The 19,658-nt window shown below is 39.4% G+C and overlaps 2 protein-coding genes across 6 annotated transcripts in view; both read right to left on the bottom strand.

Moving 5' to 3' along the window:
- NSUN6 (NOP2/Sun RNA methyltransferase 6) overlaps positions 1-19,658 on the bottom strand; it is a 67,163-nt gene that overhangs the window by 36,651 nt on the left and 10,854 nt on the right. For all 5 annotated transcript variants that reach the window (XM_082618456.1, XM_082618458.1, XM_082618457.1 and 2 more), the window contains 3 exons: positions 14,473-14,582; positions 13,549-13,702; positions 1,464-1,545 (listed from right to left, as the gene is read on the bottom strand). In XM_082618456.1, coding sequence (XP_082474582.1) covers positions 1,464-1,545; positions 13,549-13,702; positions 14,473-14,582 — 346 coding nt within the window. The remainder of the gene's footprint in view (positions 1-1,463; positions 1,546-13,548; positions 13,703-14,472; positions 14,583-19,658) is intronic.
- Positions 11,726-12,290, bottom strand: LOC309802703 (enhancer of rudimentary homolog). The gene has a single exon (XM_082618462.1). It carries the CDS (start codon positions 12,241-12,243, stop codon positions 11,929-11,931), a length of 315 nt encoding a protein of 104 aa, XP_082474588.1. The 5' UTR covers positions 12,244-12,290; the 3' UTR covers positions 11,726-11,928.

The raw sequence follows: 19,658 nt of genomic DNA, 5'->3' as shown, positions 1-19,658 counted from the left end.
GTGGCGCAGTGGTTAAGAATCTGCTTGCCAATGCAGGGGACACAGGTTCAAGCCCTGGTCCAGGAAAATCCCACATGCCACGGAGCAACTAAGCCCGTGCCACAACTACAGAGCCTGTGCTCTAGGGCCCGTGCTCCTCAACAAGAGAAGCCACCGCAGTGAGAAGCCCGGGCACCACAACGAACAGTAGCCCCCGCCCCCCGCTCGCCGCAGCTAGAGAAAGCCCGCGCACAGCAAGGAAGACCCGACACAGCCAAAGATAAATAATAAATTAAATAAATTAATTTAAAAAAAAAAAGAAGAGCAGTCTTGGGAACTGTTTCTCTAAAAAAAAAATTTTTTTTAATTAAAATAAAATAAAAAATAGAAAGGAATAAAAAAGGCTGGCAGAGACTACTGAAGAAGATTCTACGTAACCGTGTATGACTTTATATTAGGTTACGCATCCTAACGGTTTACATTATCACTAATGTAGAATCAGATGACAAACGTAAATCTGTTTTTCTATTTGTTCACCCCAGAATTAATCTCTGGATTTATAAAATGACTTTTGGTTACATACTAAGCAGAGTAGAAAGCAAATGTCATCTACACTTAAGTTAGGGTACAGATGCTACTACCTACCAATTGTGTGACCTTATTCAAGAACCTGACCAGATCCGGTCTTCAGTATCTTCATGTTACATTGGTAATAATAATAAAATAATAAAAATGCCACCTAACAAGCAGACTGTAACAAATCACATGAGCTAATGTACATGAAAGTACATCATAAACTGGACAAGGGAAAACAAATTACTTGTTATATCACAGCAATTGATAACCATCTGACCAAAATCTGCTAGTAGTAAACCATTTGAATCTCACGCAGAGTTACACATGGAACGCTTACATGTATAGCAAATGCATGCTTTATTTAGGGATTAATAGTGGAAATGGAAAGCAATCATTACAATAAGCTACACTAAGTAGCTTTTTTTTTTTAACAGCAGTTACAGACATTTATTTTATAATAAGAAAGATACAACCATATTTATTAAACTTGAGGGTAGGAAAGCACATTCAGGAAGAAGCTCTCAAACTAAAGCTCAGAACTGGTGCCCGAAAGAAGTGACACAGACGCCACCGTCCCACATGGCGGAGTCTTGCCTTTCCTCAGGGTGAGCGGGAGTCGCGGCAGCGCCCCTGCGCAGGCCTTCTCACCCTACCTACTGTGCTTATTAACCTACAATAAGCACCGCTGGGCAAAGGAAGGGAGAAAAGGTAGTTCATCACTTGAGAAAAGGACAAAGTGCTTACTAAGCTTCTCCTTACTACTTAACCAAAGGTAGATCAGAAAACATATAAATACACTGCAAAAAAAAAAAGTTAATAGAAGCGAAAAAACAAACCCTTAGATTTCAAAATAATTCACTGAAGTATATTTCAATGTCACTAAGTATTTTGCTTTTACAAATACTTACTTGTAAAAATAAGTAGCTAGGCAGTACGTTGTCAAATGAGGGGCTCAGATACACTGGGTCTGTCATTCTTACGCCTATGCCTCTGAAAAACAAGAAATCTAACATTACTCAGTATAAATTAGACAATCTACACAATCTCCACTTCTAAGAATATATGCAAGTAACATGTCAATTATAAGATGTTCTGCCTTTTTAAAACCTTTTTTACTCAACACCAAAATACTTAAAAGTATTCCTGTGAAGTATTTCTGGATTTTTACCCACAGTAGAGAGTAGGCCACTGGGAGCACTAAAAAGGGTAAAGTTACATAAAATTTTCATTTAAGCACCACTGCATTCCTTTAGAGATCTGCACAGACTAAAAAGTGAAGACCACCTGAGTCTTTATTCACTGATGCATTCTCATCCTTCTGGTAACAGATTTATGACCACTGTTATGAGCCTTCCAATTCAACAAACATTTTGTGATCCCTTCAGTTTGCCAGGCACTATGCTCGGTACTTGTATGAAAAATAAAAACATATGTTAAGAATCATGCTGGTGATAAGCCATGACAAACGTGCCACACTGCTTCCCTCTCATCTCGTTAGAGAGTAACTGCCCAGTACTGACACCATCCACAGGATGACCTTTGCCACCTCTGTCCCCAAATGTGAGTGGCAGTGGACCTGATCGGAGCAGGAAGGGCCAGGGCCCAGGATGGCCTGGTGGACGGGGATCCACTAAGACAAACATCGCAGTCAGAGAGGCTGTCCAAGGGGATAGAAGGTACACAAGCACACTGTTAGAGAAAAGCCAAGCGTGGCCAGCTGCACAGGTCACACGAGAGAGAGCGAGACAACGGGAAAATCAACGTGCGGTTCCAGGGATTAAAGGGGCACGGAAAGAAAAACGGGGCCCGCAGACACAGCATGTAGATAAGTTCAGAGTTCATGAACTGACCGTGGCAAAGAAGCACCTACACAGACATGTGTACCCTACGTGATGTAGATGGGCTGATTTTACTCAACACTCTGACACCACATGTGTGGGCTTCTCTCTCACCCACCAACTCTCCACCTCTCTGGACACCAGGTGGGTGTCCTACAGTTCACTTAACTTCTGACAGACTGCCTGGGGTCATCGTCAGAATCCACAGGTTCAGCCCAACAAGACTGGGCCCGCTCCAGGTGCCAGCTGCACCTCCCAGGCTGCGACCTGGCCTTGTGACTGACTGGCTATGAATTTGGAGGCTCCTAGACTCCCTCCCCAGCTTCGACAATTCACCAGGATGACTCACAGAACTCAGGAAAACAATTTACCTGTCTGCCTACCAACCGGAAGCTTTTGGCACATGAAGGCAAATAAAAGGGAAGGCTATTAAATACAGGAAACAGTTGCATGTAGTAACACTAATATATTTAAAAATAAGTCAACAGTAAACCACTGAAAAAATATATATATATATATATATACACACCCAAGATGGGCATCTTTTGTATTAAGAAAGGAAGCACTGTAAAATAATTCTGAATTTGTGTTGGTTGTAGATTGAGTGTACTGCTGAAGAATATCGGGTTCTTGTTTTCTGTTTTGTTTTTTTGTGTGTGCATGCGTGTGTGTGTGTTTGGGTATTTTTTTCTTTAACTGACAAGCCATGTTGAGAGGTCTTGGACCACTGCTTTTCCCCTATGTGAGTCAATACACAGTGCTGCTGTGTGTCTATATTTTGTGTGTGTGTGTATTTGCTAATTTTTATTAATTCTAGTTTTTCATTAAATAAGTTTGACTTTCTTTTCTGTAAAAAAAAAAAAAAAAAAACTGATGACTTCACTTACGGTCCCCAGTTTACTATGAAGGATACAACTGGGGAAACAGCCAAACAGAAGGGATGCATCGGGCAAGGCGTGAGGGGGGCCATGGATACACCACCCTCCCAGCACCTAGATGTGTTCACCAACCTGGAAGCTGTCCAAGCCCCTCGTTCAGTGGCTTTTAGGGAGGTTTCATCACATGGGCATGACTGATTAAATCACGGGCACTGGTGGCTAGCTCAGTCTCCAGGCCTTCTCTCTTCCCCGGAGGTCTGGGATGAGGCACAAGGGCCACCCTCTGATCACGTGCTTGGCTGCTCTGGCCAACAGCCCTGTCCTGAAGCTGTCGGGCGGGGGTACAGAAGCACTCTTACCACTCCTGAGATTCCAAGGGCTTTGGGAGCTGTGTGCCAGCAACCTGGGACACAGACCAAATTATTTATGTATTTCTTATTATGCCACAGCAGAGTAAGTTTATGCTGACCCTTCATAGTGAAGTAATTTCTGCAGGCATTTGTGGGCCGTCACTGCAGCGGGTCTGACCACCAGGGTTAACTCCTTTCTTCTTCTTCCCACGCCTTTTACCCTCACTCCTCTGTGCAACACTTGGTATCTCCAGATCTGCACCTTTAATCAGAGTTAAGCCTCGTCCTTGCTCCAGTCAGGATTAAACCAAACCACTTCTTAGTTAAATAGTTCTTGCCCCTGAGCAGAAAATACACAAAAGAAACTTACGAAATGTCACTGCCTCACGTTCAAAAGTCAGTCCTTTGTTGAGACAACTGGGGCACTTACCTTGATCAACACCTTGCCCCGGGCGCCAGCATCTAGACCCACTACTGAATGCCTTGAATCATCACTCAAGTGACTCTATCCTGCAGGGCTCCAGTCCTCTGCAAAATACTGAAACGAACTCTTATACGCCTGCCTTGCTAACCCAGTTCCCACCAGTGCTTCAAGTTCTGGTTCCCTTTGCGCTATCTCCCTCTGACCACGCCTACCAGCACAAGAGTGTCCATCTGTACAGTATTTAATTTAAAGTAACATGACAAAATAATTTAAGCCAGTTATTGTTCAGGTATGGGCTGACATGTTTCCTTTAAAACTATTTCTGTACCATATATCTCCACATAATAATGCGAAATATAACACCTCATAGGATGAACAATCTGTTAGTAAACTAATCTGAGTCTACTAATGATTCAACTCAGCTGGCATTCAAGAAACCAAAGGGCACAAATTCACTGACTGACTGTACAAATGTACTGTTAACAGAGTTGGTCCTAAGTTTGAAAAGAATATAAATAATAAACAGTGTCTAGATGCCACATTTCTTTGCTGTGGAAGCAGGCTTTTTCTCACATAGGCAGAGACTGAAATCATAATGGCCTACCTGAATGCTGAGTTTAAAAATCAACAGTTTCTTGGTTTCCTAACAAGATGGGAGAAGCAGCAGGACCAGAGCTCATCTTCTCTCGTGAAAACACCAAAATCACAACTAACTGCTGAACAACCATCAACAAAAAAGGGCCAGGACCTACCAATAAACATATACTACTTCCAAAGATAAAGAAGAAGCCACAGCGACACAGCAGGAGGGGCAGGTTCCTGATACAATCAAATCCCGTACCCGCTGGGTGGGTGACACAGGAAATGGAAAATAATTATATCACAGAGGTTCTCCCACAGGAGCGAGAGTTCTGAACCCCAGGTCAGGCTCCCCAGTCTGGGGGTCTGGCATCAAGAGGAGGAGAGGCCAGAGCATTTGGCTTTGAAGGCCAGTGGGGCTTGATCACAGGAACTCCACAGGACTGAGGGAAACAGAAACGCCACTCTTGGAGAGCGCACACAAGGTCTCATGCACACAGGGACCCAAGGGAAAAAGAGGTGACTTCATAGGAGCCTGGGCCGGACCTACCTGCTGGTCTTGGAGGGTCTTCTGGGGAGGGAGGGGGCACCTGTGGCTCACTGTGGGGACAAGGACACTGGTGGCAGAGGTATTGGGGAGCACTCATTGGCATGAGCTGTCCTGGAGGCCACCATTTTGAAGCCAAGACCTGACCCCACCCAACAGCCCTTAGGATATAGTACTGGGATTCCTCAGGCCAAAAAACAAACAGGGTGGGAATACAGCCCCACCCATCTGCAGACAGACTGTTTAAAGTCTTCCTGAGTCCACAGCCACCTCTAAACACAACACTTGACATGCCCTACCCACCAGAGGGACAACACCCAGCTCCACCCACCAGTGGGCAGCCACCAGTCCCTCCCACCAGGAAGCCTGCACAAGCCTCTGAGACCAGCTGCACCCACAAGGTGGCACACACCAAGAGGAACTACAATCCTGCAGCCTGTGGGACTGCAAACACAGAGAGTTACACACAAAATGAGACGGCAGACGAATATGTTCTAGACAAAGGAATGAGATAAGATAAAACACCAGAAGAACAACTAAGTGAAGTGGAGACTGGAAAAGAATTCATAGTAGTGACAGTAAAGATGATACAAGATCTCAGAAAAAGAATGGTGGCACAGATCAAGAAGATACAAGAAATGTTTAAGAAAGAGCCAAGAAAGAGATTTAAACAACAGAACTGAACAATGAGGAAGAAGAACGGATAAGTAAGCTGGAAGACAGAATGGTGTAAAGCACTGCCATGGAACAGAAAAAAGAATGTTTCAGAGACCTCTGGGACAACATTAAAAACACCAACATTCACATTATAGGGGCCGCAGAAGGAGAAGAGTGAAAGAAAGGACCTGAGAAAATGTTTGAAGAGATAACACCTGAAACTTTCCCTAACATGGGAAAGAAAACAGTCACCCAAGTCCAGGAAGTGCAGAGTCCCATACAGGATAAACCCAAGGAGGAACATGCCAAGACACATATTAATCAAACTGCCAAAAATTAAAGGCAGAGAAAATATTAAAAGTAAAAAGGGAAAAGCAACAAATAAAATACAAGGGAATCCCCATAAGGTTATCAACTGATTTTTCAGGAGAAACTCTGCAGGCCAGAAGGGAGTGGCACAATATATTTAAAGTGATGAAAGGGAAAAACCTACAACCAAGACTACTCTACTCAGCAAGGCTCTCATTCAGGTTTGACAGACAATCAAAAGCTACGAGAATTCGGCACCACCAAACCAGCTTTACAACAAATGCAAAAGGAACTTCTCTAGACGGAACAGAAAAAGCCACAACTAGAAACAAGAAAATTACTAATCGAAAAGCTCACCAGTAAAAGCAAACATAAAGGTAGGAAATCATCCACACATAAATATGATATCAAAACCAGCAATCGTGAGGAGAGTACAAATGCCAGATACCAGAAATGCACTGGAAATTAAGAGACCAGCAACTTAAAACAATCTTGTATATATATATAAAAGTCATGGGGGGGCTTCCCTGGTGGCGCAGTGGTTGAGAGTCCGCCTGCCGATGCAGAGAACGTGGGTTCGTGCCCCGGTCCGGGAAGATCCCACATGCCGCGGAGCGGCTGGGTCCGTGAGCCATGGCCGCTGAGCCTGCGCGTCCCGAGCCTGTGGTCCGCAACAGGAGAGGCCACAACAGTGAGAGGCCCACGTACCACAAAAAAAAAAAAAAAAAAAAAAAAAAAAAAAGTCATGGGAACCGCAAACCAAAAATCTACAATAGATACACACTCAAAAAAGAAAAAGCAATCCAAACACAACATTAAGGATGGTCATGAAATCACAAGAGAAAAGAACAAAACAAGGTAAGAAAAAAGACCTACAAAAACAAATCCAAAACAATTAACAAAATGGCAATAAGAACATACATATCGATAATTACCTTAAATGTAAGTAGATTAAAAGCTCCAATCAAAAGACACAGACTGGCTGAATGAATACAAAAACAAGACCCATACATATGCTGTCTACAAGAGAACCACTTCAGATCTAGGGATACATACAGACTGAATGTGAGGGGATGGAAAAAGGTATTCCATGCAAATGGAAATCAAAAGAAAGCTGGAGTAGTGATACTCATATCAAACATAATAGACTTTAAAATAAAGACTGTTACAAGAGACAAAAAAAGGACACTACATAATGATCAAGGAATCAATCCAAGAAGAAGATATAACAACTGTAAATATATATTCACCCAACACTGGAGCACCACAATATATAAGGCGAATGCTAACAGCCATAATAGGAGAACTCGACAGTAACACAATAATAGTAGGGGACTTTAACACCCCACTTTCATCAACAGACAGATCATCCAGACAGAAAATCAATAAGGAAAAACAGGCCTTAAATGACACATTAAACCAGATGGACTTGATTATGTACAGAGCATTCCATCCGAAAGCAGCAGAATGTACATTCTTTTCATGGGCACATGGAACAATCTCCAGGATTAATCACATGCTGGGCCATAAATCAAGCCTCAGTAAATTTAAGAAAATTGAAATCATATCAAGCATCTTTTCTGACCACAACACTATGAGATTAGAAATAAATTACAAGAAAAAAAAACTGTAAAAACACAAACACATGGAGGCTAAACAATATGTTACTAAACAACCTAATGGATCACTGAAGAAATCAAAGAGAAAATCAAAAACTACCTAAAGACAAATGAAAACAAAAGCACAATGATCCAAAACCTATGGGACACATCAAAAGCAGGTCTAAGAGGGACAATCTTACCTCAGGAAACAAGAAAAATCTCAAATAAACAACCTAACCATATACCTAAAGCAACTAGAGAAAGAAGAAGAAAACCCAAAGTTAATAGAAGGAAAGAAACCATAAAGATCAGAGCAGAAATAAATGAAATAGAGATGAAGAAAACAAAAGGAAAGATCAATGAAACTGAAAGCTGATTCTTTGAAAAGATAAACAAAATTGATAAACCTTCAGCCAGACTCATCAAGAAAAAGATGGAGAGGGCTCAAATCAATAAAATTAGAAATGACAAAGGAGAAGTTACAATGGACACTACAGAAATACAAAGGATCATAAGAGACTACTACAAGCAACTATATGCCAATAAAACAGACAACCTAGAAGAAATGGACAAATTCCTATAAAGGTACAATCTCGCAGGACTGAACCAGGAAGGAATAGAAAATATGAACAGACCAATCACAAGCACTGAAATTGAAACTGTGATTTAAAAGCTTCCAACAAACAAAAGGCCAGGACCAGATGGCTTCACAGGCAAAGTCTATCAAACATTTTCATAAGAGTTAACACTTATCCTTCTGAAACTCTTCCAAAAAACTGCAGAGGAAGGAACACTCCCAAGTTCATTCTACAAGGCCACCGTCACCGTGATACTAAAACCAGACAAAGATACCACAAAAAAAAGAAAATTACAGGCCAATTATCACTAATGAACATACATGCAAAAAATCCTGAACAAAATACTAGCAAACCAAATCCAACAATACATTAAAAGGATCATAAACCATGATCAAGTGGGATTTATCAATAGGGATGCAAGGATTTTTCAATATCCACAAATCAATTAGTGTGACACACATTAACAAATTGAAGAATAAAAACCATATGATCATCTCAATAGATGCAGAAAAAGCTTTTGACAAAATTTACAATAACCCATTTAAGATAAAAACTCTCCAGAAAGTGGGCATAGAGGGAACCTACCTCAGCATAATAAAGGCCACATATGACAAACCCACAGCTAACACATTCTCAGTGGTGAAAAGCTGAAAGCATTTCCTCTAAGATCAGGAATAAGACAAGGATGTCCACTCTCACCACTTTTATTCAACATAGTTTTGGAGGTCCTGGCCACAGCAATCAGAGAAGAACGAATGAATAAATGAATAAATAAATAAATAAACGGAATCCAAAATAAACAAATAAATAAATGGAATCCAAATTGGAAAAGAAGTAGTAAAACTGTCACTGTTTGCAGATGACGTGATACTGTACATAGAAAATCCTAAAGATGCCACCAGAAAAATACCAGAGCTCATCAAGGAATTCAGTAAAGTTGCAGGATATAAAATTCATATGCAAAAATCTCTTGCATTCCTATACACTAACAACAAAAGATCAGAAAGAGAAATTAACAAAACAATCCCATTTACCCTTGCAACAAAACGAATAAAATATCTAGGGATAAACCTACCTAAGGAGGCAAAAGACCTGTACTCTGAAAACTATAAGACATTGATGAAAGAAACTGAAGATGACACAAACAGATAGAAAGATATACCATGCTCTTGGGTTGGAATAATCAATACTGTCAAAATGACTATACTACCCAAGGCAATCTACAGATTCAATGCAATCCCTATCAAATTACCAATGGCATTTTTCACAGAACCAGAACAATAAATTTTAAAATTTATATGGAAACACAAAAGACCCCAAATAGCCAAAGCAATCCTGAAAAAGGAAAACGGATCTGAAAGAATCAGACACCCTGACTTCAGACTATACTACAAAGCTACAGTCATCAAAGCTATACGATACTGGCACAAAGACAGACTTGTAGATCAAAGGAACAGGACAAAAAGCCCAGAAATAAACCCAAGCACCTATGGTCAATTATTCTATGACAAAGGAGGCAAGAATATACAATGGAGAAAATACAGTCTCTTCAATAAGTGGTGCTGGGAATACTGGACGGCTACATGTAAAGGAATGAAATTAGAACATTTTTTAACACCATATACTAAAATAAACTCAAAATGGACTAAAGACCTAAATGTAAGACCTGATACTATAAAACTCTTAGAGGAAAACATAGGAAGAATACTCTTTGACATAAATCACAGCAATATCTTTGTGGATCCACCTCCTAGAGTAATGAAAATAAAAACAAAAATAAACAAATGGGACCTAATGAAACTTCAAAGATTTTGCACAGCAAAGGAAACCATAAACAAAATGAAAAGATAACCCACAAAATGGGAGAAAATATTTGCAAATGATGCAACAGACAAGGGATTAATCTCCAAAATATACAAACAGCTTATGCAGCTCTGTATCAAAAACACAAACAACCCATTCAAAAAATGGGAAGATCTAAACAGACATTTCTCCAAAGATGACATACCAATGGCCATGAAAGGAAGCTCAACATCATTAATTATTAGAGAAATCAAAACTACAATGAGGTATCACCTCACACCAGTCAGAATGGCCATCATCAAAAAGTCTACAAACAATAACTGCTGGAGAGGGTGTGGAGAAAAGGGAATCCTCTTGCACTGTTGGTGGGAATGTAAATTGGTGCAACCACTATGGAGAACAGTATGGAGGTTCCTTAAAAAACTAAAAATAGAGCCACCATATGATCCAGCAATCCTACTCCTGGGCATATATCTGGAGGAACTCATTCTTCAAAAAGGTACATTCAGCCCAATATTCATTGCAGCACTATTTACAATAGCCAAGGCATGGAAGCAACCTAAGTGTCCACTGACAGGTGAATGGATAAAGAAGATGTGGCACATATATACAATGGAATATTACTCAGCCATTAAAAAATGATATAATGACATTTACAGCAACATGGATGGACCTAGAAATTATCATACTAAGTGAAGTATGTCAGAGAAAGACAAATTTCATATATCACTTATATGTGGAATCTAAAAAAATTATACAAATGAACTTATTTACAAAACAGAAACAGACTCACAGACTTAGAGAATGCCCTACGATTACCAGAGGGGAAAGGTGTGGGGGGAGGGAAAGATTGGAAGGTTGGGATTACCATGCACCCATCACTATATCTAAAACGGATAACCAACAAGGACCTACTGCATGCATAGCACAGGGGACTCCGCTCAATACTCTGTAATAACCTACATGGGAAGAAAGTCTGAAAAAGAATAGATATGTGTGTATGTATAACTGAATCACTTTGCTGTCACCTGAAACTACCTCAACATTGTAATCAACTGTACTCCAATAAAACATAAAATTTTTTTTTTAAACTCAACAGTTTCTTAAAAGATGGCTGCCTCCTACTCCCACCAACAAAGAAAAGAGTACTCAGAAATCTGTGGACCCAGTTACTGGAACCACCACGTCAAATAAGAGGATAAAGCAAGTACCACTAATAACTAACTAGAGGAAGCAGTCAAGCTATCAACTCCCCATTACAGACCCAAAGGTTAACACAGCAGATGTGTGCATGATCTTCAGAAGGCACTCCAAGGAGAAGATAGGATTTGTTCTTGGCCATTTGGAAACTACTGCTATCTCTAAGTGGAGAGAACAGCCTATTTCTTTTTTTTTTTTTTTTTTTTTTTTTTTTTAACTAAAGGACATTTATTTTTTTCTCACTAAGACTTTGTCTTGAGGACATAACTAAACCGCGTCACCACCCCCACCCTGATTTGAAGATGGGTTAGTACAGTGAATGTTATAAAGCAGATCTGAAGGACTGGAACCAACATTAACTGACAAAAACCAACTGCCACCTAAATCATCATAAAAATGTTTTAAGTAAAAAAAAAAGGAGTGGAGAGAAGGGGACAAAGGGGGCTTCAGATTGAACAAGATCCTCAGATTTCATCTAATACATTCAATCCTGGCTAGAGTGTACCAAAATGGAAACAGGATTACTATAATACAAAACTTCTACTACAGCACACTGTACACACCTGTGTTCCAAGTCCACCCCCATCCCCCTAACGCTTCCAAACTCAACTATTTCCCGGCCTGTTGGGCCTGTCGACGAAGGAGCACGTAGATCTTCTCTTTAATCCAGTCTTTGTTATAAGGCTGGTATGTCTGGGTATCAGCTCGGTAAACAAGGCAGCTGAGGTCTGCCAGGTCATCAATGAAGTCAAATAACTGACTGATGTCATATGTGATAGAGGGGCTGTTGGGATTCATTCTCTTCAGATGTTCTTCATACATTTTACAAACACCTTCCATGCATTCATTCACAGATTCATAGTCAGCATAAGTCCTGCCTTCTGGCCTCTTGGTAGGCTGTACCAGCAAAATGGTGTGAGACATCGCGCCAAACTCTCGCTGCCGCCGCTGCCGACTCCGCCGCCGACTCCCCAGCCTATTTCTTTAGAAGAATTAATTTCAACTATAAATCCAAATGGCTTAATATAAAAAACTGTCCCAGCAATCAAGGATGTGGCTCTGTCCTAGCAGGATAAATTCACAGCTTTCAACTATAAACTAGAAATCCAAATTGCTTTAATATAAAAAACTGTCCCAGGAATCAGGGATGTGGCTCTATCCGAGCAGGATAAATTCACAGCTTTCAGCATGTTTCCATCAGCCGTCAACTTTGGAGTAACAGAGCTGTCCACAGGATTCCTAAAACAGCCTGAAAACACTAAGTGAAATAAGACACAAATGAACCTACCTGCAAAATAGAAACAGACTCATAGACATGGAGAACAGACTTGTGGTTGCCAAGGGGGAGGGGATTGGGGAGGGATGGAGTGGGAGTTTGGGGTTAGCAGATGTGAGCTATTACATACAGAATGGATAAACAACAAGGTCCTACTGTAGAGCACAGGGAACCATATTCAACATCCTGTGATGAACCATAATGGAAAAGAATATAAAAAAGAATGTATATGTATAACTGAGTCACTTTGTTGTACAACAGAAATTAACACACTATAAATCAACTATACTTCAATTTTTAAAAATTATAAGAAACTGGATTGTCCACCGATTTAATTTGTTCAGCACCTGTAGCAACTGGAGATGATTTTAACATAACTTGGATTTTAATTCGGTGTAAGTCCGAACATTAATTTTTGACCACAAGCATTCATGTGAGTACTGGCTTTCTGGTAAATTTTTTAGTTAAATATTTTTTTTTCTTTTTAATATTAAAACCATAAGCTTTTCTCTTCACACAGACTGTTAAAAAAAGATCTGGAGAGGTGGTCTAATTCATCCTTTATCAAGATAAGTAATGTTTTCCAAAGATACAAAACTTTTCAACTTAATATACAATAGGCTCCTTAATCTGAGCATTTACTCTTTTACCTAAAAGGATATTCTCCCCTCAAAAATGGCAATATGGGTTAAAGTATTTTCCAGTTGAATTTATACTAAAAAAAAAAAATCATTCATATAATGCAACTAGATATATATATATATATATATTTTAAGGTCGGTGAAGTATATTTCTATTAATAGAAAACAGAGTTAAGGCAGCCACATCTATATCTGGACTAAAAAGCCCTTTGATCATTAAAGTTTTCTAGATATATTTTTTACGTTGTTTTTCATTTTCTTTGAACCACAGAAAGGATGCTTATTTCCCCCAAATGGCATTTGCTGACATACTTCAGTTCAGGGAGCCTGCTGAAGATCTCTTTGCGGCTTAGTTCAGAAATCCCATTTCCAAGAAATATTTTTGTTCCATCAAATTCTTTGGCTCCTTTCTTACATTTGCCTTTAATATCAGAGTACACGGAAACAACATCTCCACCTTTCATAACTAGAGAAAGAAGAAAATCATATCACACTGATCTATCTGTACTTTGGCAGAACAGTGAAAATTCTTTAAGCTTTTAAGTCTTCAAGCTTTAAGACTGGGGACGCCTAGGGGCATCAGTAGTGGGCATGAAGCAGACTAACCAGTCTCACTGTAACCCCTAATAGAAAATGTAACTTTTTACTTTCAAACGTTTGCCAACGATAAATCGAATTGATGTTTTCTCTCCCTAGGAAAACAAAGATACAGAACAGTCTTCAAAACATCTGACCTCAGCTGGAAGTCTTTAGCTGAGCAGAAAAGGAAGGATATCTTCTATTTAAATTATTTTTCCCAAACCTAACATTCCCTAAAAAGAGTAAATTAAGAATACTAAGATTCATCCCAATATTTAAGATTCTACACTCCGAATGTTCCCCTCACAAATGACAGGACAGCAGCCTGAGGTTTTAGGGCAACAGAATAAAGAATACAAAACAAAATTTCACTGACATCTTACGCTCTATTGATCAGTCTTGATCCTCTAAACATCATCACACACGTCCTCAAAGGGAATAAAAGAAATGGGCACAAAACCCATATACGGATGCCTAACTTATTAGTCCTTATGAGATATATCCCTCAACTGGCTATACTAAATGCAAAACTTGGAAAATATCTTTATTAAAGTAAATCCGATATATATCTGAGTGCTGATTTAATAAATTTTCCATTTGATGATACACATAAATTTTAGTGGCAGTTCTACAGAGAAACCTAAACATTATACTCACATTTTGAGGCTGACATGATTCCTGGAACATAGACGTGGGCTCCTCGTAAGACTGCATTGCCACACTGGGCTCCAACAATAACTTCACAGGGCTGTTGTTTTATATTATTCCTAGGGATGCAAGATGAGAGAAAGTGAACAGTGATACACCTCCAACGCCTATCAACCTTTTCAGTGTTTCAATCTGAACCCTAAGTAAATAACCTCTTTGGTCTTCACCGTCCCATGGGAATGCCACTAATGAATAAATGAGAAAAAGCTGAAAAAAGATAAGTACAGAAGAAATAGTTTTTTTTTAAATTACAAAGAAGATGGACACTTAAGAAAAAGAAAATGGAAAGAGGATCCTACTGCAAGATAGTAAGTGGCACCAAAAACTGCTTCATCCAATACAACAATCTAGTGAATATAACAAAAAAGCAGCCGACCCACAGATACAGAGACCAAAGTAGTGACACCAGTGCGGGGAGGGAGGTGGGGAAGGGCAAGAAAGGAGTAGGGGATTAATAGGTACAAACTATTAGGTATAAAATAAGCTACAAGGATCTATTATATGATACAGGAAATACAGCCAATATTTTTTTCTTTACTGAAGTATAGTTGATTTATAATGTTGAGTTAGTTTCAGGTGTACAGCAAAGTGATTCAGTTTTATATAGATAGATATATAGATATAGATATTTCTTTTTCAGATTCTTTTCCCATATAGGTTATTACAAGATATTGAATATAGTTCACTATGCTATACAGTAGGTCCTGTTGTTACCTATTTTATATACAGTAGTGTGTATCTGTTCATCCCAAACTCCTGACTTAACCCTCGCCCACCCCCTTTCCCCTTTGGTAACCATAAATTTGTTTCCTATGTCTCTAAGTCTATTTCCATTTTGTAAATAAATTCATTTGTATCATTTTTTTTTAGATTCCACATGTAAGTGATATCGCATGATATTTGTCTTTCTCTTTCTCACTTACTTCACTGAGTATGATCATCTCTAGGTCCATCCATGTTGCTGCAAATGGCATTATTTCAGCAAAATAGCCAATGGTATAGCCAATATTTTATAACTATAAATGGAGCATAACCTTTAAAAATTGTGAATCACTATACTGTACACCTATAACTTATATTATACATCAGCTATACCTCAAAATTTAAAAATAATTAGGCAGGACTGAGGTCACAGGAAATGACACACAGGGTAGGACAGGAAAAGGGACCCCTTGGGGCCCAGCCTGGTATCTGCCATCACCCGCTCTGATGCGTTTCATGTTAGAATGGACATGATCAAGTGTTTCTATTCTAATCACCCAATGAAGCTTCATGTGGATTAAAATCACAACCCCCAAAGGAAAAAAAGAAAAACTGCTTCATCATTTAACAAGCATTACTGTTTCATACTGTTTCATAACAGCATTAGGAGAGAAGAGAAATAAAGTCCCTGCCTTCAAAGACTAAAACAAACAACATACGAGGAATTCAAAAATATTTCTAAAGTCGTAGATTGGTGCACAGTAAGTTATTAATATTTTAAACTAGACAAAGTAAGTCTTCTTTTCTTCCTTTGCTATCCAGCATTTTTGAGTGTTCTCCAAATTCTCACCTCCCATCCATTCCTCAAATCACTGAAGCCTGGGTCTCACTTCCAACACTCAGAGCGGCCTTTTTCAAAGGTCAGGGGTGCCTATGTGATTACCCTAAACAAGCATCTTAAGCACTGCATGTCTGATGGGCTTCCCTGGTTGGTAACATTTCACATGTGCTGTGATAACTCCTTGCTGGGGGAATTAAGTGTGTTTTCTTCCCATGATCTCCAAATGATCAAACCTCAGTAAACTTCTCAGCTTTATCCTTTCCTTCTGGGAGGCTGGAATTTGGGTACATACCAGGCAGGAGGTACCCACACAACCTGCCCTGAATGAAAATCCTGGATGCCGTGTCTCATTAGAGCTTCCCTGGCTGGTGACATCTCACATACAAGTTGTCAAGCTTGTTTACTGAGGGAGTTAAGTGCACCCTGTATGACTCCACTGGAAAAAGACTCTACAGCTTGCAAATGGTTTTCCCTAGACCTCATCCCATGCACCTTTTATTTTGTTGATTTTCCTTCAGATTTTTTCACTGATTAAATCATAGTCACGCATACAATTATATGCTGAGTCCTCTGAGTCCTCCTAGGGAATCACAGAGCCAGGGAGTGGTCTTGGGGATCCCTCAACACAAGAAGTAATTGTATAAAAATGTAAGATAGCATATGCAAGTGTCAAGGTGTACGTCAGCTTCACTGAAATTTTAGCAAGGAAATGTAAAAGTTGACATAGGGCCATAAAAAATACTAAAAGCTTGATTTTTATTGACCTATTTCTAAATAAAGGAGTGAAGCAACATTAAAGATGATTTTCCAATTGAACAGTAATAAAGATTGGAGGAAAAATAGTAAGAAGGTACTTAATTGCACACAGCCAAAAATAAAAATAAATAGTAAAATAAACATTAAAAAATACTCTTGTGTCGATGTAGAAAACAAACTTATGGTCATGGGTGGAGAGGATCGATAAATCGGGAGATTGGGATTGACATATACACACAACTATATATAAAACAGATAACTAATAAGGACCTACTGTATACACAGGGAACTCTACTCAATACTCTGTAATGACCTGTATGGGAATAGAATCTAAAAAAGAGTGGATATATGTACATGTATACCTGATTCACTTTGCTGTACAGCAGAAACTAACACAACGTTGTAAATCAACTATACTCCAATAAAAAATTTTTTTAAAAAATACTCTTGTATTGGGAGTGGGGGGGAATGAATTAGGAGTTTGGGATTAACATATACACAAAACAGACAACCAGCAAGGGCCTACTGTATAGCACAGGTAACTATACTCAATATTTTGTAACAGCTTATATGGGAAAAGAATCTGAGAAGGAATATTTAACTGTGTCACTCTGCTGTATACCTGAAACTAACAACACACTGTAAATCAACTATAATTTGATAAAAAAAATAAAAAATAAAAAATACTCTTGTATGAAGAGAAGCCTGGCATTCAATTTTCTCTACGTTTTTCAATAAAGTTGACACTGATACCATCAAAATCAGCATTACAACCTTATGTTCAATCTAATTACCAGTGATAAAACCTTCCTAACATTAAAATATATTTCATCAGTAAATTAAATAGCATGTTAACTAAAATGAGGGAACCTGAATTTTATGGTGAGAAATTACTTTTTAAATTGTTTACTGCCTATAAATAGTTTAACCTATGTTATGATATCTTAAATAATTGGATGATGTTGAGCTTCTAGTAAAAGATTAGTCAAAGAGTAAAAGTATAGATATATTCCTTTTTCTAAAGCCCACAGAAATGGGGAAAGAAAAACCTGAAAGAAAATTCCATTTGCAAGAAAACTAAGAAACAGCTATTACCCAAATGATTAAGAATAATTAGCTAACACAGTAAAATTTGGATCAAACCTAGTTCCTCAACAGGGTATGAATACTTCTGCGAAGGAAAGGCTTCTGGGTGCCTAAACAAATATTTACTGCTTAGATCCAGGACCAGAGGGTCAGACAGAAAAAAGGAGAATCTGGGAATGTCTTGTCAGTGTCCTGTTCCCTGCAGATAAAGATGAAAGAGGATCTGGACTGGCAAAATTGGCACAAGCAGACAATCTGTGTTTTCTGTAACGCAACTGGACAAACTGCCTAGAAGTAGCTAAGGGAAAGCGCAACCAACTCTGTCACTCCTCCCCTGAGTTCACTAAGCATAAACAAAAATTAAAGCCCCCAACAAAAAAGCTATGAGCTGGACCCCCTCACAGAGAGCCTTAGGCTTCTTCAGCTCAGCTCACCAGGACTAGAGTTGTGCCACTAGGAAAGACCTGGTGAAAGTATTTCTGAAAGACACATCTGATGAGTTGTCTAGGTATACACTTGACCCGAAGTGCAAACTAGGTGAATCTATGTGAAAGTTCTCATTCAAGGATTCATTCAAACTGGGAACTATGTGTAGATACAGATGGCCCTGTCTACCCTCAGGTTCTGCATCCATGGATTCAACCAACCGCAGATGAAAAAAAAAATTCTTTTTTAATTCCAGAAAATTCCTAAAAGCAAAACTTGAATTTGCTGTGCACTGGCAACTACTTACATAGTATTAAGTATTGTAAGTAATCTAGAAATGACTTAAAGCATACTGAAGGATGTGCATGAGTTATATGCAAACACTACACCATTTTATATGAGACTTGAGCATCTGTGATTATTGGTATGTTGCGGGGCAGTGGGGTATCCTGGAACCAATCTCCCACGGATACCGAGGGACGTCCATAGTACTAAACAAAGTTGTAATAAACAAAAGGCAGTACAAAATGTACAGACCAAAAAAGGGCAGAATTTCAAATAACCTCTCTATAGTTTCAAAGAAACTAAAAAGAACCTTAAAAAAGGGATATAATAACAACAAGATTAAAAAAAATAAAGAACAAAACTGAACTAGCCAAGCTCAGCAAGTAAAGGATAGTAAATCCTCTGAAATTAAAGAGTTAATGTAACAGGCTTGCGACAGCTATTCTTAGAAAGGCCTGCTTGGAAGGTTGGCCCTCGGCCAGCATCTGGAAACTTGACTGGCAAACAGTTCCCAGCACTGATATAAAACCGCCTCTTAGAAGACTGAATTACTGTTCGTCCAAGCTGTGTGGTCATGCTGAACACCTGCTTTCCTTTTGGGAGCCAGGAATTTCACTACCTGCCAGGCAGAGGGCGCCCAGATGATCAGCACCCAACTAAAACCTTGGGTGCTGGGCCTCTAATGGGCTCCTCTCATAGACAATGATTCTATACATGTCACAACTGACTGCTGGAAGGATGAAGCCTGTCCTGGTAGCTCCATGGGGAGAGACTACTAAAAGCTCGCGCCTGGTTTCCTCCAGACTTTACCCCGCATGCCTTTTCCCTCTGCTGATTCTGCTTTTGTACCCCTTTCGTGTAATAAATCCCCGCCATGAGCCTGACTAGATGCTGAGTCCTTCCAGCCCGTCACAAGACCCTGGGCTGTCTGGGGGTGTCCCAACACGGGGAGCATCTGTACTGGAAAACCAACATATAGAGTACCAGTGTCCTCCTAACAGAGAGGGCAGAAATATGTAAGAGAAAAATATTCAAAGAA

This window comes from Mesoplodon mirus (assembly GCF_964341445.2).
Source record: "Mesoplodon mirus genome assembly, chromosome: 4".
Taxonomy (NCBI): Eukaryota; Metazoa; Chordata; class Mammalia; order Artiodactyla; family Ziphiidae; genus Mesoplodon; species Mesoplodon mirus.
This window is presented reverse-complemented; position numbering and strand designations above follow the sequence as displayed.

Bases quoted from the DNA above. Each gene is read 5' to 3' on its own strand.
- LOC309802703 (XM_082618462.1), bottom strand. From the start codon at position 12,243: ATGTCTCACACCATTTTGCTGGTACAGCCTACCAAGAGGCCAGAAGGC.